This window comes from Rhinoderma darwinii, chromosome 9 (assembly GCF_050947455.1).
Source record: "Rhinoderma darwinii isolate aRhiDar2 chromosome 9, aRhiDar2.hap1, whole genome shotgun sequence".
Classification (NCBI taxonomy): Eukaryota; Metazoa; Chordata; class Amphibia; order Anura; family Rhinodermatidae; genus Rhinoderma; species Rhinoderma darwinii.
Window position 1 is genome coordinate 58,100,466 of NC_134695.1, and position 22,722 is coordinate 58,123,187.

Consider the following 22,722-nt stretch of genomic DNA (forward strand, 5'->3'; position numbering starts at 1 on the left):
CAAAACCGCCTCCCATTGATTTAATCTGAAATCAATGGGAGCCAGTCGCGGAAAAAAGAAAAAGCAGCACGTCCTTTCTTGCCGCGGTTCCGCCTCTGACCTCTCATCGAAATCAATGGGAGGTAGAAAATGCATTTTTCCCTGCGTTTTTTGTCTGCTGTCCTCAATCACCGCGGGCAAAAAACGCGGCAAGATAGTGTGGGCAGGTCAAAATCTGCCTCAAAATTCGGTGCGCGGTTCCAGGCGGTCGCGGGTGGGCATGCGTGGGAGTTTGCGGGTGCGCGCGATCGGTCGCACGGGCGGCAGTGTTTGACGGCCCCCATGACGACCCCCATGCTACCCAGGGCCGCCATCAGGGGGTATTATAGGTACTGATGTGAGAGGCCCGGCCAAACCTAATTGAAAGGGGGGCTCGCAGCTCACGACATTCTTTTGGTGAAGAAAACAAGCCCCATTGCAGGGGTTTGTTTTTTTTTTCTACCAAAGGCAAGTCGCGGCAGTTGCCGGGCCCCCCTTTCAATTAGGTTTGGCCGGGCCTCTCTCATCAGTACCCATAATACCCCCGCTGATGGCGGCCCTGGGTACCATGATATGGTGCTGGACGGAGTACCGTTAACAGGCGGTGCCACGGTAGGGGGGCCCAGAAAATTTAGCTGTAGGGGGCCCTGAAATTCCTGATGGCGGCCCTGTATGTATGTGTCACGTTTGTATATGTACGTCAGTGCCGCGTGCAGGAGGCTGGTGTGTCTCTCTCGCGCACATGATGAGGGTTGGGGATGACGTTACTCCAGATGTTGCCTGTCTTGGAGGGGTTGGAGTGAGGCCTGCACTAGGCCGCTGCTACCAGAAGGGGGAGAGGGAGGAGGCGCCATGACCGGTGCATCCTGGGAAATAAACCAACATGGGGAGCAGCTCCGGGCTCACCATGCACTTCAATCCCACGGAGTGAGAGCCTGACGTGACCCCCCCGCATCCGCGACACCGCCGCCATAACACGGCCCACTACGTCACCGCCTCCCGGGGACGATGTGAGGGGGGCTGGAAGCAAAGAACCGCAGCCTCTCCCGGATGATGGACAGGAACTACCCAACTCCCACCTTCACCGACCCGCTGGCCCCAGCCTCCCCTGCCGCCTGGGCCTACGAGCGGAGCGCGGCCGGGATTAAACCCAGGTAACAACGGCGGCTCGGGCGGGGAGATGACATAGGAAAGTCCGGGGATTCCAGGCCTAGCCCTCGAGCCCGGGAGTTCCCCTCCAGTCTCCTGTCACCAACCAACCGTAGATCAGAGGGAGTGGCTTTCACAGCACTGATCTGTATCAAGGGAGGATATTTAGCATAGCCCGGGGATCCACCCCAGCAGCAGGCCTGACCCCTGCACTGATACCCGATCCGTGCGTACGATGAGGCAGTGACCCGAGAATGACACATGTCCTCCAGCCCTGCTCCTGTCACCTTCACTTATCCCTTCCCCGTACTCTCTGCGACCTGTGGCTCTCCGACACTTGTAAAACTACAACTCCCAGCGTGCCCTAACACGCCGTGACACTCAGGACCTTCTGGGAGTTGTAGTTTCATAACATCTGGAGAGCCACAGGTCGCAAAGCCGTTATTATTTACCTTGTGCCTGCCCACACCACATGGTGTACCCAGCTTATATAGTAGTGTGCCCGGTGACAGCTGGTGGGCATGACACCTGGCATCACATGACTTCAAAACTTCATGCCCACCCTGTGTCTGCCCTTATTTATGTTGGTAGTCGGAACCGAGCCTTAAAGGGGTACTCTAGTTTCCGCAAATAATTGTTATTGTTTGTATGATAAAGTTTTGCAATTTTCAGCTGTACTGTCTGTATCAACTTCTCAAGATCTCTGCTTGCTTTCGTTCAATAGCAGCCTTCATTGTTTATATAGTCTGCCCCTGGTCATGTGATTGATACGCACATATATATATATTATACTTTGATCAGTTCTGCACTTGTCACATGACCCGGACAGATATTTATCCTTTCATAGTAAACAATGAGACCCCTATGGAATGGCAGCAAGCAGAAATCTTGAAAGCCATGATTGATGTACATTGGAAAATTTGTATACGTTTTAGTTATACAAACAATGACCGTTATTTGCGGAAACCAGATAAGCCCTTTAAATGGAGGAAATCCAGCTCTAGCCCCAGCCTAGCCGAAGGTCGGAGGTTGAAGATGACTACTGTGACGTGTGTGAAGCGGCCGGCACTGAGGTCGGGTCCACACACTGCAGAAAAATCTGCCGCCAATATAGATTTCACCCCCTCTACATTGAAAGGGGTGAAAATGTTACAACCACACCGCAGGTAAATTTTTCTTGCGGACAAATTTTGCAGCATGTGGATGCGATTTATCAAATCAACCCACGTGACTGGTACTGTAATCCGCTGCAGGTTTTCCATGCGCAAATCTTCAGTGGAAAAACCACAGCATTTCTGCGACGTGTGAACACTTCCTGAGATTGCAGAACGGATTGCATTGATCGTGACCAGAATAAATTTTTTCACGCTCCATTGAGTCTTAACTGATTGCAACTTTTTTCTTGACATGGCTAAATGGAACGTTTATTTTTTTTGGGTGAGAAAATTTGAAGACCAAATCAAAAGTTAATTGTAAAAAATTGCATGCTCTTTACATTAAAAGGGTTGTCCGGGCACGGGTGTGTTTTTTTTTAAATTTTTATTCTGATGAAATATCCACAGGACAGGTGATCAGTATATGATTGGTGGGGGTTTAACACCCGTGCCCCGCACCGATCAGCTGCTCCTGGGCTCTGGATGTTCAGTGGTCGGTGTCGGAAAGCAGATGGCTCGGTACACTGTATAGTGGCCGTACTGCAACGCTAATAGGAGCAGCACTGCAGCATGGCCGCTGTAATGTGACCGGAGCCATCTGCTTCCAACATGGAAATCCGGAGCAGCTGGTCTGTTCGGGTGTTGGACCCCCCGCCGATCATATACTGATGACCTGTCCTGTGGATAGGTCATCAGTACGAAAATCCTCCCCGTGCCCGGACCACTTTTACCTACGTGTGCAGTGTTTCATGTTCGTAATGCGGCTGCTTTTTAGAATCCGTTATATGGCGACAAGACCTAGACCCCTATATGATTGTACTTAACCGAAAGTAGAGCATCATAGAACCCTATTGGTAATGTAAGTTCAGGATCACCGGGTATCGGGATGTTACATTAATAATATGGATGCTGAAATACGGCTATATGACACCAGTGTGAAACCATTTGGAGACTTAGGATGATTGTGCCGTCCGATGGTGGTTGTCACCTTCAGCTTGCAGCTCTATTGTGTTGCCGTGGTCTAGTTCAGGCCTAACTGCAGGTATTATGAGATCCGACACCGCCCTGTGACCGTCCCTGTGTATAGAAGACAATGGAAGTCACTCCCATCTACAAAAATTGTGCCACATATGTTTATTGACTCTTATAGGGGACATGACAAAGGTGGCAGTAGTATGGCACAAATTGCTTGTAAAATACTCCTGCAGGGAGCTGCACACAGTGCAATAATATACAGCGCAATAATAGTGTGACACAAAGACGTGGCCTTGCCGACCCACAAAAAACACTTCACCATGGCTGCATTTGTGATAACTCGGAGGTCGGGATCAGACCGCCATAAAAAAGAAAAAACGCCACTAAATCCGCAGTCACGGTGGTTCTACACACGACCTTATAGGGTTTGATGGCGATCTAACTTCAGTAAGTCGGAACAGCAGGAGTCGTAATACGGATGTTAATTGCGTTGGTTTGCGCCATAACAGCTGCATGCATCTACGGTCCTGACACATGTTTCTGTGATTATCGTCCGTGTTTTTTTTACAATGTAGAAAATATTTTTCTGTGGTGTTTTTGGGGTACTTTGGGCAAGATCAGCTGTGACTCTCTGGTGTCCCCCTCCCCCTTAGAACTAAATAGAAGTGCAATGCTTCTGGTTGACCGCCATTTTACATTGAGGTCGATGGAGTGTGGTGGTCTCCGATTACTCAGTCAATATTTGTGGCAGCCGTATTGGGAACATTTCGTGTCACTTGCCTTATGCGACTGTCGTTATATAGGTTACAGCTTGGCACAACGGCCTCTACCGTGATCCAGAGCATGGCAAAAGTGGTCATCTACCGTGGGTGTGGATTATATGGAGACTCATACCCTAGATGACCACATCAATTCTGCTGCAGTTGCATAGTTACTTGGATTGCAAATGTGTAGTTGCATGCTGGTGCCTGAGGGGGGCAAAATGCCTCCGTGCAACAAGAGAGGGGTGCAGTGCTCTAAATGGCATGTAACCGATTTTGCTCAGGCACATTAAGCTGCATGCCATGATCACCCATGTGTACGTTTGGCTCGTCCCGGCTATGATATGGCAGAATTGTATCTAGCCACAGCTTCACCATGATCATTGTGGCTTCATTGGGCCACATGCTTTTATAGCAGGATTTACCATAGTGTTGAGGGCACAGTGGCACTAATACATGCCAACAGGTAACTGATGTTACGGTGAAGCCTTCACCTAGCAATAGTTACTTAACCTCCAGCGGTGGTCTCCAACCTGTTGACCTCCAGCTGTTGCACCGCTACAACTCCCAGGAGGGCTTGACAGCTTGATGATCTCAGGGCATGCTGGGAGTTGTAGTTGTGTAACCGCTGGAGCGCAACATGTGACCATATGGACTATATTGGGCAGTTACCAGGATCTGTAAACAGCATTTTGTACAGATTTACTTTAGTATCCTGATAAGAGGGGTGTTGGTACCTAGATGCCAATGTCGTCTTCAGCTCTAGGTGTCGTGTAAAAGAAATGCGGGATAAAGTTTGAGCGCTACAAATGCCATAGTGATGTGGTCTACCCTCTCTAATCCCGTGTAACATCGTGGATCAAAGACGGAAATCAGTAACCAAGAGACAATCCGTTTTTTTTTTTTCCTTCGCTTGTGCTAAAAATAGTAGGATTTTGGCAGGGCTTCTCCACGGTTCAGAAGTTCAGGATCGCTCCACGGGAGTTCATAAAGCCAGCGTTAACGTCGATCCCATAAAACAGGAAAGTGAATAAGTTGCCCCATAGACGGGTCCATGTGTTTAGGAAGCCAAGGAAAGAGACTTCAGGGGTCTGAGAGGCGGATTTGTACGTGTATCTGTCTGTCTGTTTGAGTGGTACTCGGTGTACGGAGCTGCGTCTCCTGCCATTAGTGACTTGTATTTGATTTTTGCCTTCGCATCCATAATAAATTTGTCTGTGTTTCCTTAAATGTTATAATCTATGGGGTTCTCTGTTCTAGATTGGCTTGTATGTCTTCTCAGAGACCCTGTACATAGCAGATTATGCACAGCTTATTGACCATATTAATATCCATGCTGATATTTCTGATCTATATAATTCTAGAGGTGCAGTATAGACTGACACAAACACTGACTGAGAAGTAGGAGGGGGAAACAAGGAACTATATACTAACGCAGATTTATATACCATTCAGGGTCTTTGGAAAGCTGAATGACACCTCCTTTGGGCACGGTAACGGCTGCCGCTAATAGCTGTCACCCAGTATCTTTTGCTTGGAAACCGATATGGTGCAGAAACGGACGGACGGCTGCTCTTTTGTGCACTGGTCTGAACCTGTGAAACTACAACACCAGCCGCAGGCATGCTGGGGGTTATACCTTCACAACGAGCCACGAGTTCGCTATTCTCTCGCATGGATGGATGTATTTCATATTCACATAGATATAATATATTTTTTACCTTTTTGTCTTGTTATAGAGTATCTGTACGGCGCCACCTCTGGTAAAATCTCTGTATAAACATCCTCCGGGTTCATTTGTATCCAGAAGATGTCCTGTCGACGGCATTTGTATTCATAGATGGGATGCGGCTCTGTTGTCACCAGGCGGGCCTGATGTCTGTATCGGCCTCTTCCTCCATTTGTCCTTGTGTTTTATAAATGTTCTTCTGGGTTTATTTTAGGTGATGGATTAGACTGGTCAGGACGTGGCAGTATTATGTCTGACACATTAGATCAAGTTACCTAAACCCGGGGTCCCCTAATAACAGATTTGGGGGGGGGGTGTCAGGTATGTCCTCATTCCTGATCCTTCTTCCCATGGGAGATGAGGGATGTTATTGCCGTCTGAAAATATTGATACGTTTTATTTTCACACTCTAGAGCCATGCAGCTTTCTGTGTTCTGCAAAGGAACTAGAAGGGCAGCTAGGAGCATCTCATTCTGCGTTATACGGACGGTCCATTGATTTTAAAGGGCACCTTGTAATACCACGTGGTGGCGCTGCAGGGGAATCGAACACTTGCTGTCAGATTACCTAACATATTACAGCTGATCGCAGTGATCAGTTTATCGTTAGGGGTCACTTCTACCCACAAGGGGTTGTCAGAAGCAGACGTTCTCTTTAACCCCTTAATGACCGCCGATAAGCCTTTTCACGGCGGTTATTAATGGGCTTTATTCTACAGCGCCGCTATTCCACGGCGCTGCATTAGAATAAAGTGAACAGAGCAGGGAGCTGTCAAATCTCCCTGCTCTCAGCTGCCAGAGTGAGATCGATATTAGTATCGAGCTCACCCGTTTAACCCCTCAGATGCGGTGCACAATAGCATGCACTGCATCTGAGTGGTTTTGGAGAGAGGGAGGGAGCTCCCTCTCATCCCACCGACACCCGGCGATACGATCGCCGAGTGTCTGTGTCTCCGATGGCAGCTTTGGGCTTCAGCGCAAGATACAGCTTCTTCTATCCAGGATACATAGAAGCTGTATCTCAAAAAGTACAACAAAAAGTCATAAAACTACAGGGTGGCATTAAACACTATAATACATTGTTTGATTTATTTAGAAAAAAAAATGGTCTTCAAAGGTTCTTGTAGCCCTTAAAGTAGGAATACCCCTTTAAGAGAGAGTAGTGTTTGACATGCCGTACTCCACTGTGCCAATAGCTGGGGTTTATTTAGCAGCGTTTATGTATATGGAGCCATATGGAATATACATTATTGCATCAATTTCTAGCAGCACGTAATGTCTTGTGGTCTCCATCACTGGAAAGTGAGTAATGTAGCAGCTCTGCATTATGTCATCGCGATCACGTCGCCAGGAACCTTCCAGGGATTCAGCTGCTTATTTACATGTGCCTTGTGGTATTCTGCTTATCTCCCGCTTACAGGCCTTATAATGGACTATTATTAATACACGCCTCGCCGTTGAGGTGGGAGGAGCTTACCGGTCAGGAGGGGGCGGGGCATCTTAGCTATATATATATATATATATCATTATCATATTTTTTTTTCCCCTGCAGCTTGTATACCCATCAGTTTTACATCCCAGAAGAGACCAGACCATGTAGAAGCAGAGCTGGTTCTCTAATGGCTGATAAAGATCTTTCCGTCAGTCGTTCTGCAGATCTACTACATACAATGCGATGGATTTATGTCCATCTGATAAATGTGACTGCACTTCCCCCTCTCACATAAGCCGGGATGCTATAAATCCCAAGCAGCTTCTTTAATGCTTTGCAGGAAGAATTTTCTTTCTCTTAAAAAGCATTTCATCCATTTGGTATTGAAGCTTAGATTAAACCTAACTCTGATGCTGCAAATGTTGAGACGCAGCTCTAGCAGTAAGCTGTGTGTATTCAGACTGCCTTCTAAACTTACTGACTACCATACACCTCTATGTGGACTGAAGTGCTATATAGTAGACTGCCTCTCTGCTATGCAGGATCGATCTGTATGAAAGAAGACATGAATTGTGTTTTCACTGCTAAGAGTGAAGCGGCCATACACCGTAGATTGTCAGTCAAATGCTCGTTCGGTTGACCGCTATTCCTTCCGCCGCCCCCCCCCCCCCCATATTCAGGCATGCTCATGATCTCAGCGGGCAGAGAGGGAGAAGCCGCTGCCAGACAACTCTGGTGTCGGTTTGTCTCCCATGAGTACAAAGAATCCAACGTGCCCGATCCTTCTTTCCCCCCGACGTCTGCTGTTGGAAAAAAATCAAGACACCCCATTAGATAATTGCCCGCTCCTGCCAAAATCGTCAGGTTCATCCAATGTGCATGGGCCGTGAGTGTATATTATGTGGCAAGCATTGATGAGCTTCAGACTATGACTGAACGAAGACTAGTCATGACAAGGAATGTGTGTGAAGTCTGCGGCTGGCTGAAGCGTTGGAATTGCGCGATTTGGAGTCAAATGCGACTTCGTATTTGCGACATCCAAAAACACACCCACGAAAACGAATTGCTGACCTTTTCAAATAAGTCAGTAGCATTCCACTTACAACCTTATGCTGGGAAAGTCTAGTGTGATTTGCCTTCGGTTACCAAAAATCGAGCAGATTTTTATTTTTTTGCGGCTGATGTGTCACGTTTAGTAGCACGGCGCATGTAGTAATGCAACCACATTTACAAGCAATACTTGTGATGTTGGATTGTGACCATGTGATATGTCACCCGACGAAAGTAGCTGCGTAGCCCTAGCCTTAAAGTGTTAATTTTTGCTTTATTTAAAAGGTTTCCTGGGGTATGTGTAATGACGGGGTAGGGAGACAGACAGGTGAGCCCTAATCTACCCGCCACTCAGTCCCTGCCTACTTGCATGGCCCGTCCTAGGCGACGGCGTACAACTGGGCGACGGTCCCTACGCTCAATAAGTGCACGACCGACAAACAGTCAAGGGTACACAGAAGCTAAGGGAAATGGGGCAGTTGCCCACGGCAACACCGTGAGCAACAGGAGTAGTGAACGAGCCGAGTCAAACCAGGAGTGTACGAGGTACCAAACGCAGAGCAGGAGCGTAGTCAGTAAAGCCAGGGTCAAAATGAAGCAAGGTCGATAATAGCAGGAGCAGCAGAGCCAGGAAACAGGAAAGAATCACAGGCAAAGACCAGCAGGAAATGAAGGTATACATAGACCGAGGGCGGGAGCTAGAACCGTCTGGCCAGGCTGTGATAGGCTCTCCCACTCCTGAGCCTACCAGCCTGAGTGGTAGCAGATCGAGTCACTCTATCAGACCTAGGAGCAGGTGCAGACTGATTAACCATGGGCGTCGACACAGAAGCTGTGTCTGGCAGATCCTTTACAGTATGTATGAAAAAAATTCTCGTATAATGGCAGCTTGGCTCCCACTTGAAATAAAGCTCTGCCCATTGCTGTGTTCTTTCATGGCTTACAAGGCTAGACATCTCCTTGATACTCTTGTTATAACGAGTACCGACACATGAATTACCTTACAGCCTACCCCGGCTGTCCATTGACAGGCATAATCGTCTCCCTTAGATTGACGATGACGTGCCACCATTTTTCTGGCATAATTGGGTTGAAAATAAATGGTATTTGGGGCAAACCTATTTATCCAGCCTTGTCGCCACTTGTTTGGACAACCGTGTAATTTCTAAATTGTCTTAGAAAAAGTGGGGCCTTAGTCACGTGAACTGGTTTGCGAGAAACTTGGTGTAGTTCAGTAGCGTACACTAAAGTCCCCAATAAGTGTGCAGCATATTCTCAAGCGCCTCATTCCTACAGTACTATGTTTTTTTATCGTGATTTTTTTTTTTATGGTTTTCCGCTAAACTTTTAGGGTATGTTCACACACAGTCAAAAAAGGCTCAATATACGGAGTGGTTTTCAAGGGAAAACAGTTCCTGATTTTCAGACGTTTTTTTTTGTGCCACTCGCGATTTTCAAAGCATTTTTTACGGCCATTTTTGGAGCTTTTTCCACTAGTCTATGGAAAACGGCCCAAGAAGTGTCCTGCACTTCTTTTTCGCGGCCGTTTTTTACACTTAAAGAGCCTCTGTCACCAGATTTTGCAACCCCTATCTCGTATTGCAGCAGATCGGCGCTGCAATGTAGATAAGAGTTATTTTTTTTTTAAACGAGCATTTTTGGCCGAGTTATGAGCATTTTTATATTTATGTAAATGAGGCTTTCTAAAGTACAACTGGGCGTGTATTATGTGCGTACATCTGGGCGTTTTTACTTGTTTTACTAGCTGGGCGTTGTGAATAGAAGTGTATGATGCTGACGAATCAGCATCAGCCACTTCTCATCGTTACCACCCAGCTTCTGGCAGTTCAGACACACAGCGTGTTCTCGAGAGATCACGCGGTGACGTCACTCACAGGTCCTGCATCGTGTCAGACGAGCGAGGACACATCGGCACCAGAGGCTACAGTTGATTCTGCAGCAGCATCGGCGTTTGCAGGTAAGTCGTAAACTTATGAGAAAAACGTTTTTAAAAAAACGCATGCTTCATCGCATGTTATATATGGCGCCACGTTTAACCCTAATAGCACTGAATTGTGGGCTTCTAGGGGAAAACTTGATCAGTGAAATGGAAGCTCCACAATATGGTGCATAACACGGTTCCTTTTAATGCATCGGATTATGGGCCACAAATACATTTAGGAGCCTAAATTTCCACCTCGTTTGAATGTTTATCCTCTGCATGTAAGGCCTTATTCACACTAGCGTGTGCGTTTTGCGCACGTTGTTCTTCCGTCTGTCATCCGTGTTGGCTGCGTGATTTTCACGCATATGCCATGCTTATGACACGCGGTTTTGAAGTGTTGAAAAAGAGATTAAGGAAATGCTTCCGTGTGCCGTACGCGATTATTACGCACTCATTGACTTCAATGGGTGCGTGATGCGCGAAAGACGCCGAAGTATAGGACATGTCGTGAGTTTTACGCAGCGGACATACGCTGCGTGAAAATCAGGGACTGTCTGAACGGCACCATAGACTAATATAGGTCCGTGCGACGCGCGTTATTTTCACGGACGTAATACACGTTCGTGTGAATAAGGCCTAAGAAAGGAGGTTTTCTTTCACTGACCGGAAGCAGAAAAAAAAATATTAGGAAGTTGCAGAATGAACTTAAATATTTTTTTCCCTTAGGCTATGTTCACACAGAGTTTTTTGCAGGCGGAATTTCTGCTTCAAAATTCAGTTTGGAAGTTTGAGGCAGATTTTCCTCTCCCTGCACGCCGATTTTCGCAGCGTTTTTCGCCCGCGGGCATAAAACGCCGCGAAATACGCTTTCTCTGCCTTCCAGTGAAGTCAATGGGAGGTCAGAGGCGTAAACGCCCGAAGATAGGGCATGTCTCTTCTTTCTCCCGCGAGGCGGTTTTACCGCTCGTGGGAGAAAACCGCCCCTGCCTCCCGTTTTTGATGAGTTTTGCGGCGCGGTTTCTGCGTCAAAAAACTCTGTGTGAACCCTGCCTTATCCAGAGGATGTGGTAAAAAAAAAAAAATTGTGATCTGTAGGTGACCAATGCCTGTGTCCCACAAATTGAACATTTATTAAGTGTTAACCCAATTTATCCGTCACCACCGTAGACCACACACAGTTTTCTGTGAGCGAGTTCCTGACGGATCACCAGCTCGGGTTTCCTTTGTGTACATTTTGCTTTGTTACATGTAAAAGTCTTGTTCGTAATATAAAAGGCTTTTATACAAATATATCCTCTCCCCAGGACTGTAATATAATAGTGCCCCCCCCCCCCCCCATTCTCCTGTGTATGTTTATAGGGCTGAATTATAAATATTTTAACATTTTATCTCACTTGAACGTCCCATCTTTATAATCCTTCAGGGCTCATACTATTGTGTTGTGGCTTGGATTATCCCGTTGCTATGAGGCCTGGGATTTTTTTGTAGTTTTTTTTATTATTTTTTAAAGCGCTGTTCAAAATTCTGCCTGGAAAAATCATCTTTGTTTTGTTTTTTTAAAGTGGTTTTGCACCACACACGTTTTTTGGCGTGGTATTTTGCTGCGTTTTTTTTTTTCCTATTTCTTCCACAGAGGGAATAACCGAGAGCGTTTTTTGACGAGAAACGCGTCAAATTGCATCAAAAAACATTTTTATTTCCGTCTCCCATTGCTTTCAATGGGGTTTTTGAGGTGAAAAATATATATATACAGTCCAGGGTGGATGAACACAGCACTCCAAATGCAACAAATCAGGCCATGTGCTCGTTACCTGGGGGTGAATCAATTCCCCAATATCCAAATAGAGAAAAATGTAGAGCGTAGTAACGGCACCAGGACTTCAAGATGGATGAAAGCAAAAGTGGATTTATTTCACCTCAATACAGCAACGTTTCGGTTCAACAGGAACCTTTCTCAAGCCATGGCTTGAGAAAGGTTCCTGTTGAACCGAAACGTTGCTGTATTGAGGTGAAATAAATCCACTTTTGCTTTCATCCATCTTGAAGTCCTGGTGCCGTTACTACGCTCTACATTTTTCTATATATATATGTGTGTACAAAATTAAAAAACGATTTTATATACCAGTTTCCCTTTTTTTTTTTTTTTTATATCTCCGATAACTTTTAAAAAAAATCAGGAAAATCGCCCAGAACGAAGTCCGTTTTTTCTTCCTTATTTTCCATATTCTACATAGATGGTGCACTAGTGGCCCCTGAACGGATTCCAGGCTGCAGCTTGACTTGAGAGATCTATGCTCCTCCCACAACGCCTCCAGGTTAGCATAACCAAATGGCAACTGTAACCTCTTACATACAATCAGATGATGCGCTATGTCTCTTTATTAGCCTGCGGGAGCGTCAATGGTCACTTTCATGTAAAAATCACAATGAACACTAATCTGGGGAACCCGAGTCCCCCCTGCTCCTCCTCACGAGCACGTCCATGTTGATAAGTTGTATGCAGCGGTGGTTGAGCGTGAACCCTGCCGCTCCATACATATAGGTGGAGATATAAAAGCATGGCGCTGGCAATAGATGCACATTCTACGTTGCGCTAATCTGTCTTCGGTAGAAAATAAGTCCTTTGCAACTGATCTAAAGCTTATGGTGGAGTTCACATTAGTGACTTGCATCTAGAGCAGTCACGCCCATGTCAATAAGGCTGCTGACTGTTTTAGGGCAGGCTGTAGGCTGTAGTCTCCAGTCAAGCTACAGACCTTTACAAGATACAGTCTGTTTGTTTGCAGGCTCCAACAGAATCTGATTTCTCCATTCACAAATATATCGGCTGATTCTGCGGAGTTTTGGGTAATACAGAAGCTAATTTTTTTTTAGGGGACTGTATTATCTGCCATTGCAGTTTCCTAATCTATACACTACATGGTCTTAAATATGTGGACCTCTGACTATTACATGTATATGAACTTGTTGGAAATCTTATTTAGAAACCATGGGCATTCATATGGAGTTGGGGCCCCTTTTGCGGATATAACAGCCTCCACTCTTTATGGGAAGGGTTGGATGATCAGATCTGGCTCGCAATCGACATTCCAATTCATTCCAACGGCATTGGATAGGGTTGAGGTCAGGACTCCACCGCACCAAACCCATCACACCGTGTCTTTATAGGGTTCGCTGTGTGCACTAGAGCGCAGTCATGCTGGAAAAGGAAAGGGCCGGACCCCAAACTGTTTCCACAAAGTTGGAAGCTACAATTGTCTAAAATTACCCATCCCTGGAAATAAGGGACCTGAACCACCGGCCCAGACAATTATCCCGTCTCCATCAAATTTTACAGTAGACACGATGTATTTTAGTAGGTCGCATTCTCCTGGCACCTGCCAAACCCAGATTTCTCCATTAGACTGCTAGATAGTGAGATTGGATTCACAACTCCAGAGAACACGCTGTTGTAGTGTCTAGCGGTGGCGTGGCATTGTGCATGACGATCCTAAAGCGGATATCTGGGTTATTAAAATTGATGGCCTATCTTCCGACTAGGAAATCAATATTAGATCGGTGTGCCGACCGTTGGCACACCTGCCGATCCGCTATCTGAAGGGGCAGCGGTGCCCGTCCGTACTTGTACATTCAGTGGTCCCATCAAGTGAATGGGACAGTGGTGCAATACATTGCACGGCCGCTACAAATGTAATCGCGCACGCAAGTATGAATGGAGAGGAGAACCATGTAAGGCCTTATTCACACGGACGTGTTAGTTTTGCGCTCGCAAAAGCTCAGTGTGTCATCAGCATATGGTGCGCGGCTGCGTGATTTTCGCGCACCCGGCATCATTATGACACTGTAATGACGGGGTAGGGAGACAGACAGGTGAGCCCTAATCTACCCTCCACTCAGTCCCTGCCTACTTGCACGGCCCGTCCTAGGTGACGGCGTACAACTGGGCGATGGTCCCTACGCTCAATATGCGCACGACAAGGGTACACAGAAGCTAAGGGAAATGGGGCAGTTGCCCACGGCAGCACCGTGAGCAAAGAGAGTAGTGAACAAGCCGAGTCAAACCAGGAGTGTACAAGGTACCAAACGCAGAGCAAGAGAGTAGTCAGTAAAGCAGGTTCAATATGAAGCAGAGGTCAATAGTACAAGCAGCAGCAGAGCCAGGAAACAGGCAGAATCTCAGGCAAAGGAGGAGCAGGAAATGAAGGTATAAATAGACCGAGGGCAGGAGCTAGCTCCGTCTGGCCAGGCTCTGATAGGCTCTCCCACTTCTCAGCCTCCCAGCCCGAGTGGTAGAAGATGGACTCACTCTATCAGACTTAGGAGCAGGTGCAGACTGATTAACCACGGGTGCCGACACAGAAGCTGTGTCTGGCAGATCCTTTACAGACACACTGTATGAATGTTTACAAACAGAAAAGCACGTGGTGCTTTTCTGGTTCATTCATTCATTTTACTACTGTTGCGGGAATCCCTCGCGGCACCCGGAAGTGCTTCCGTGTGCCGAGCGCGATTTGCACGCACCCATTAACTTCAATGGGTGCGTGCAGCGATAAACACTGCCAAATATAGGACATGTCGTGCGTGTGAATAAGCCCTAAAAATGATGGGGCTCATACCAGCGCCGCAGCCCCTTCAAACAGCTGGTTGGTGAAAGTGCTGAAAGACGGTGTCTAATTTTTATTTTTTTTAGGGGCTTTTTTTAAATGGAAAGAACTGAAATCTGGTTGCCATTGGCAACTGCTTGACTTTTTTTCCACCAGAATTAATAAGGGGGAATTCAGACTGTTTGAGGTGTGGTTAAAACTGCATCCAAAAATCACATGTGTTTTTACTGTGATTTGGTGCATTTTTCGCTGCTGCTGTGTTTCAATACACCCTTGTTTCCTATAAGCTATTTCTACGTAAATCTAGAGGTCAGTGACCATCTGCACCGATCTATTGGGATTTCTGTCCTATAGACCTTACCATGCAGTAATCTAGGCCTGGATGTAAATATGTTGCCCATTTAGAGTAAATGTAAGGCTGGGTTCACACGAGCGTGGCGTTTTTGCGCACGCAAAAACGCGGCGTGTTGCGTGCGCAAAAACCACTTACCAGCTCCGTGTGGCAGCAGCATATGATGCGCGGCTGCGTGCTTTTCACGCAGCCGCCATCATTATGACACTCCATTTGGATGTTTGTAAACAGAAAAGCACGTGGTGCTTTTCAGTTTACATTCATCCTTTTGACAGCTGTTGCGCAAATCACGCTTCCGTGCGGCATGCATGGTTTTCACGCACCCATTGACTTCAATGGGTGCGTGATTCGCGCAAAACGGCGAAAGAACAGACATGTCGTGACTTTTTAAAATCGTGCACATGTCCGCACGGCCCCATAGACTAATATAGGTCCGTGCAACGCGCGTGCAAATCACGCGCGTTGCACGGACGTAATTCCCGTTCGTCTGAATGAAGCCTAATACCTATTCAATATGGACGATAACTGCTGATTAGAAAGGTTGCCCGTTTTTTAATCGGATCATGGGGCATCCTGGAACCCCCTCAATTTCTTGGGCCTGGCGGCCAGTGTTCCTAGCAGCATTGCATGGTAGCCATTGAAATGAATGGCCTGTCTGTTATGCGTGGACACATCGGACATCCACACAGCATGCCCCTTATTGCAGCCGTACTCCCATCTGGCTAATAGAGGGGGGCCCTTATATTGGTTATAACTCAGAATACCTTAACATGCCACTTGGAAATAAGATATCTAATTTGGAGATCTGATTTTCTTCTGGACATTTTTCTCTTGCTGCTTTTGAGTCATGTCGACGGGGAAAGTTGGCAAAGTTTGTGTCCTGTGCCCCTTGGCAAGTTCTGGTCCATGCGCTGATGACTTCAGAATTTACGAAATATGAAATGAATAGTGAAATGTGCCAGTGTGCTTATTGCTCTTCACTCCAGATGTTCCTCATGGAAGATGTTAACTCTGTTCAGCTGAGCCGGTTTCCAGTATTTTTACCGCTGGGACTTTCTATATATTCATTGTAGGCAAAATAGACTGGACGCAGGTGATGCCAGGATTAGCGACTCAGCACTGGCATCGCCTCAGTGATCGTGTCAGGAAATGTAGGTTTTGTTTTTTTTTATCAGCTTTTCTACTATAAAGGCGTGATTTTTCTTAGGCCTCATGCACACGAACGTAGCCATGTGCACGGCTGTGATTTTCGGGTCGGCCGGCCACGGAGTGTCAGCCGCGAGCCGCCCGCAAATCGTGGGCTGTGCACATGGCTGCGGCCATTATTTTCAATATTTTCTGCAGTCTGGGCTCCGGGGCCATGCACGGACTGTGGAAACCACGCTCGTTTGCATGGCCCCATAGCAATAAATGGGGCCGCAATTCTCCCGTGGATTTTCGGGAGAATTGCGGCCGCAAAAGCACGTTCGTGTGCATGGGGCCTTATAGTCCAATGCAGCGTTGTGGTTTATTGTTCAGCGAGGAACAACAATGCTACGGATCCGATTGCTATAAAGCCAGAATATCCACGGGCGTGGCGATCAATTATACGGTTTACGATGGAATATAGAGCAAAAACAGATCCTTTGGCGGATCTGTATTTTAAAAGTTATATTTAAGCCAACTTTCGTTCACTTTTTTTTTATATATATATATATATATGTATGTATGTATATATAACGTCACCTCTGTACCCATACTTGGAGAGAGGAAAAGGCACATGTATAAATTTGCGCACACCCAAAATAGTAAGAAAAAACAAAAAACAAACTATTATGCACTACATACAAATGTAGTGCATAATAAAGTTTCTTTTTTTTTCGTTTTTAAAAAAAATGCTTACTATTTTGGGTGTGAGCAAATTTATACATGTGCCTTTTCCTCTCTCCAGGTATGCATATGTTTTGCATGTTACTGCAGCACCCCATATAGATTAATTTCACACATAGTGGTGCCCATACGTCCCCTTTTGTTCAATGTCACCACTGTACCCAGTGATTGGCTGCTGGAATACTGTAACGCTGCTGCGGTATAGTCCACTTCATGGCGCTGTATTACTAGGCTACTTCCCTAAGTATATGGGGCCTTATCATGACTCCCTTCTAAGGGTATGTTCACACGGCTTATTTTCGGGCTGTAAACGATCGAAAAATCGGAGGCAGAACGCCTCAAAACATCTGCCCATTGATTTCAATGGGAAAAACGGTGTTCTCTTCCGACGGGGCGTTTTTTTGCGCAGCTGTTTTGAAAAACGGCTGCGTTTAAACGCCCGCGAAAAAGAGGTGCATGTCACTTCTTGAGCCGTTTTCATTCTCGATAGAAAAACGGCCGTAAAAAACGCTAGTTAATTAAAAAAACGGATTAAAATCAGGAGCTGCTTTCCCTTGAAAACAGCTCCGTATTTTCAGACGTTTTTTGCTAAGCGTGTGAACATACCCCAACTCTTACTTAGTTGTACAAGGCCATGATTTATATTCCCATAAGGCCCAAGTATAATGATGGTGGTGGTGGGGTTGGAGCTTTTAATTTTTTCTCCGTTGGGATGAAAAGCCATATTTGCGTAGAACTTTGTTTCCCTCCATTAACTTGTCACTATTCGTTCTGCAGTAGATTAATATTTGGCTTCATTGACGTTAGTAATGGGGTTATATACAGTTGCCTGTGTTACCATATCCGTGCAGCGTGGGGCCCGAGCCACATAGACCATGCAACCACGTCTGTGGATTCTTATTTTTTGGATGCCTTGTTTTATTTTATTTTATATTTTTGGGGGGGGGGGAGGGGGGTTTTCTTTCTAAACATGACATGGCTCACATACTGGCTATGTGATTTGGATCATGACTCTTTATTTAAATTTCAACAGGAGCGGCTGGTTCCGCCCATATTTACTAAGACCGTAATACGATCATTTGTTCCCATGCATTTACCTTGAGATGTGCTGCCGACTAGCGAACATTTATTTTTTTTATTTTGCTGCTTTTTAGAACGTATTAAATGTTTTGTAAACGCGGGCTATTGTGTGACGACTCCAATTCCATTTGGATTGTAAGCACTTGCTGGTAGGGGCCGCTCTCTTGCTGGTAGGGGCCGCTCTCTTGCTTGTAGGGGCCGCTCTCTTGCTTGTAGGGGCCGCTCTCTTGCTGGTAGGGGCCGCTCTCTTGCTGGTAGGGGCCGCTCTCTTGCTGGTAGGGGCCGCTCTCTTGCTGGTAGGGGCCGCTCTCTTGCTGGTAGGGGCCGCTCTCTTGCTTTCAGAGGCCGCTCTCTTGCTTTCAGAGGCCGCTCTCTTGCTGGCAGGGACCGCTCTCTTGCTGGCAGGGACCGCTCTCTTGCTGGCAGGGACCGCTCTCTTGCTGGCAGGGACCGCTCTCTTGCTGGCAGGGACCGCTCTCTTGCTGGCAGGGACCGCTCTCTTGCTGGCAGGGACCGCTCTCTTGCTGCCAAGGGCCGCTCTCTTGCTGGTAGGGGCCGCTCTTTCCGTCTCATTGTGTCTTCACTTGTTTCGGTTATTTGTCATTTTACTTGCTACTTTATCTGTTTGTAAGGGGCTGTTCACATCTGCGTCGGAGGCTCCGTTACGGTCTTCCGTCACAGATTGTTGTTTTTGCAACAAACATAATAGCGCGGAAACCATGACGGAGAGCTGGCGGGACCCATTAAAGTTAACGAGTTCCGTCGAGTGCCGTTGGTTTCCGTTTTGTAACTGATCCCGAGCTTCCGGTCTGATCGTTCTGCTCCTATGATGAGCACAACGGAAGGCAGTTGTGAACGAGCCCTAAAGCTCTTCAGAATATGTTGGCTCTATATAAAGATGACGATTATTATTCTGCCGGCATAAATGCTTTTAAATTAGTGACCGTCCTTAGGACACCGCAATGTAATTAAGAGCTCATTCACACTGCAGTACTCATGTCTGTGTGACACAACATCCATAGCCGCTTTTGGGCCAGTACTCTACCTCCATGTGCCTCCCACTTTATATGGCGGCACGATCTGGACTTGTGCATGAGCCCGAAGTTGGAAACTTTTTCAGACGCTTCCATGAAGGACCTAAACCTTGTTATCCTAGAACTACGGTGACTATGAAAACACTTTGATTTGACCATATGATACGATCGGATTTTTCATGTGGGTTAATGCCAAAATGACATATTCACAATTTGCATATATGGAAACATCAGACAATCATTCCGACATTAAATAAACATCGGGAGCTTCTGTTCTAATGGCACGTTGGACATTTGCATCTTCGTTGTATATAGCAGGACTGCGGAAACAAACCGTCTCGATATCTGAAACAGATTTATCATTTTTTTTAGGAGATCTGTGCAAATAATTGATTTGGTAGATACTTCAAGTTCCTTTCTTCCAGTATTTCCAGTTTGACATATATTGAGGATTTTCCTTTTGCGTGTTTTTAAAATAACATAATTGTTGGTTTCTGCAGAGTATGTCCTGCTGGGAGAACGAAACCATCTGTCGGCGTTTACCGCAGGTTCGTGGTCCGTCTGTGCCATAACGTTACTATTTTAGAATCGTTCCCTTAAAGGGAATGTGTTGCCAGCAAAACATGTTTTGTTTTTTTTAGTTAAACAATTAGTGTATAGGTGATTAAACATTGTTCTAATTTTTTTTATTTTTTTCACGAGTCAGGAAATATTATAAATTGGATTCAATTTATAATATTTTCCAGCACTGGTCACTAGATGGAGCAATTCCCAAAATTGCATGTGGTAAAGCAACCACATTGCTTTATGCTGCAAAATTGGGAAAAAATCCCTCGCTCTAGTGAGCTCTCAGCATCCCCCCCTCCTTTATCCTGGCTAGTGCCGGGAGAAACTAGGGGTTTGAACGGTCTAACCTTCTACACTGTGTGTCGCCATTTTTTGAGCTAACACACAGTGTAGAAGGTGAAGGGTATGTGCACACACACTAATTACGTCCGTAATTGACGGACGTAATTCGGCCGCAAGTCCCGGACCGAACACAGTGCAGGGAGCCGGGCTCCTAGCATCATAGTTATGTACGATGCTAGGAGTCCCTGCCTCGCTGCAGGACAACTGTCCCGTACTGTAATCATGTTTTCAGTACGGGACAGTTGTCCTGCAGCGAGGCAGGGACTCCTAGCATCGTACATAAGTATGCTGCTAGGAGCCCGGCTCCCTGCACTGTGTTCGGTCCGGGACTTGCGGCCGAAATACGTCCGTCAATTACGGACGTAATTAGTGTGTGTGCACATACCCTTACATACACTAGTAAAACACACTGAAACACGCACATACATAGAAATCACTTACCTGCTCCAGTCGCCGCCGCTCCCTCCGGTCCGTCCGCTCCGTCTGCTGCCGCTGCTCCATGTGCACAAGTCCGGAAGCCGCGACCGGAAGTAGTAATCTTACTGCCCGGCCGCGACTTCCGGTCCACAGGAAAATGGCGCCGGACGGCGCGCATTTCAAATCGGACTGTGTGGGAGCGGCGCATGCGCCGTTCCCACACACACGGCGTACACCATAGTGGATGGAACGGGCTCCGTTCGCAGTCCCTATGGGACTGGAGCTGCCGTATTCCATGTCTGTATGTGTCGTTAATCGACACATACAGAAATGGAAAAAAAAATGGCAGCCCCAATAGGGAAGAAAAAGTGTAAAAATAGAAAAAAGTAACACACAAATAAATATAAACGTTTTTAATAAAACCCTAACTTAAAACTGATATAAAAAAAAAAATTTTGGTGACACTGTTCCTTTAAGGTCAATGCACATGATGCATATTACGTATGGCAAAACCGTAGTACAGTACCAGCATAGACTATGAGATTCCAGGGGATCTCATGTCCACGCTGCAGTATTTTTCGGGATGTAAATTGACCCGCGGTGAGTATTTTCAAAACCGCGGCATGTCAAATTATCCCGCATTTCCACTTGCAAATTCGATCGCTTGTAGTTCTACAGAAATACGCAGTGGAAACCCGCAGCATGGAAACGCCGCGATTTACGCAGCAAAACATAAAAACTGCACCCAAAGCTGCATTTATTTTTTTTTTGCTGCGAATTTCTTGCGGTTTTGCTGCCAATTTTCCGCAGTAAAATACGCAACGTGTATATGTAGCCTTGATGGGATTTAAACTCGCAGAAGTTGGTGGCATATCACTAGGACATCCCACCAATGTCTAATCAGCGGTGGTCTGACCATTGTGACCCCCACTAATCTCTAGAACGAAGTGGCAGTGGGGATAGGAAAGCGCCATGTCAAATTTGTCGTCTTGGTTCTGCTGTGATTTCTTCGGAGGCTGCATATGGTGTGCCAGGAGCTGACAGGGTCTAATCGTTCTAGTGATCAGCAGGGTCACATCAGACCTACTGCCACCGATCAGTCATTGGTACCATATCCTGAGCCAACCCCTTTAATATAACGTTATGCTGCATTATGACATTATTTTTAAGAAAGCACCTGCCACATTTAAATGGTGGTCCAGGATTAAAAAAAATATGGCTGCTTTCTTCTAGAAATAGCGCCACACCTGTCCACAGGTTGTGTGTGATATTGCAGCCCAGCCCAATTCTCTGCAATGGAGCTGAGCTGAAATTGCAGACACAACCCACGGACAGGTGTGGCGCGGTTTCTGGGAGAAAATGGTCATGATTTTTTTAAATCCCTTTAAGGCGACATGGTAGCAGGAATAGGACTTTAACGTTTAGAGTGATCTATTCTGCACTGTTCCAAAGGGGGGGCACTTTTATTATTATATTACTTATACAGCGCAGCGTTTTCTGGTCGTCGTCTTTTATAAAGTTTTACAATTGATCGCTCCGTGTAAGTGACTCTTGGAAGCCTGCTGGTTTTATATCAAGTCAACCATGGCTGCCGTTGACAATCCATGGACAATTAGTGGCTTGCCGTTTGACACGTCTGCTCGAGAGCGTGTGCGAAATGTTGGCCGCCTTCCACCACCCCTTCACCATCGTGTCTTCTCCTTTCCACCGGGGACCATGTCTTTAAGCTTTTTCAATTATCTCACCATTTTTCATAACCAGGTGTTTGGCCTGGATGAGCTCTGCTTTAAAAACCTTCTGAAACTGAGTTTTGCGGCAGGTAGGTGGCTTTTTTTTTTTTGGGCAGACGAGAACCTCTGTATCTGTGGAAACTTTACATATTCCCTGTTTAATAGAGAACTAATTTGAACTGTAGAAATGGATTTCAGCAGTTGGGGGGAGGGGGGGGTGAAATGTACCTAATTTTAATTAGCAAAAAGGGTATGTATACTTTTGCAACCATTTATTTGTTGCTTCAATGCTCCTCAAATAAAATAAAAAATTGCAAATTAGGACACAAGTGCCCCAAGGGTGGTACCAAGACGTGCGTAAAACCCTGCCCAATAACTCCCCCTTGACCTTGTGACGACTCCAGCGTTCAGCTGTGGACAGTGGCCTCATCGTAATCCTAGATGACACCTTTTTTTTTTTTTTTTTTTTTTTTTTTTTTCTTATTCAAAATTTTTTATTGAGTTTCAGAACACAA

At 46.2% G+C, this 22,722-nt stretch overlaps 1 protein-coding gene across 6 annotated transcripts in view; it reads left to right on the top strand.

Annotated features, from left to right (window-relative positions):
• The first annotated feature begins 771 nt into the window (after window positions 1-771).
• QSER1 (glutamine and serine rich 1) overlaps window positions 772-22,722 on the top strand; it is a 69,302-nt gene continuing 47,351 nt past the window's right edge. For 3 of the 6 annotated variants that reach the window (XM_075837766.1, XM_075837771.1, XM_075837767.1), the window contains exon 1: window positions 773-1,172. In XM_075837766.1, coding sequence (XP_075693881.1) covers window positions 1,069-1,172 — 104 coding nt within the window. In that variant the 5' untranslated portion in view covers window positions 773-1,068. Of the gene's footprint in view, window positions 1,173-22,722 lie in introns of all 6 variants that reach the window. The other 3 variants (XM_075837769.1, XM_075837770.1, XM_075837768.1) reach the window with 2 other exon arrangements.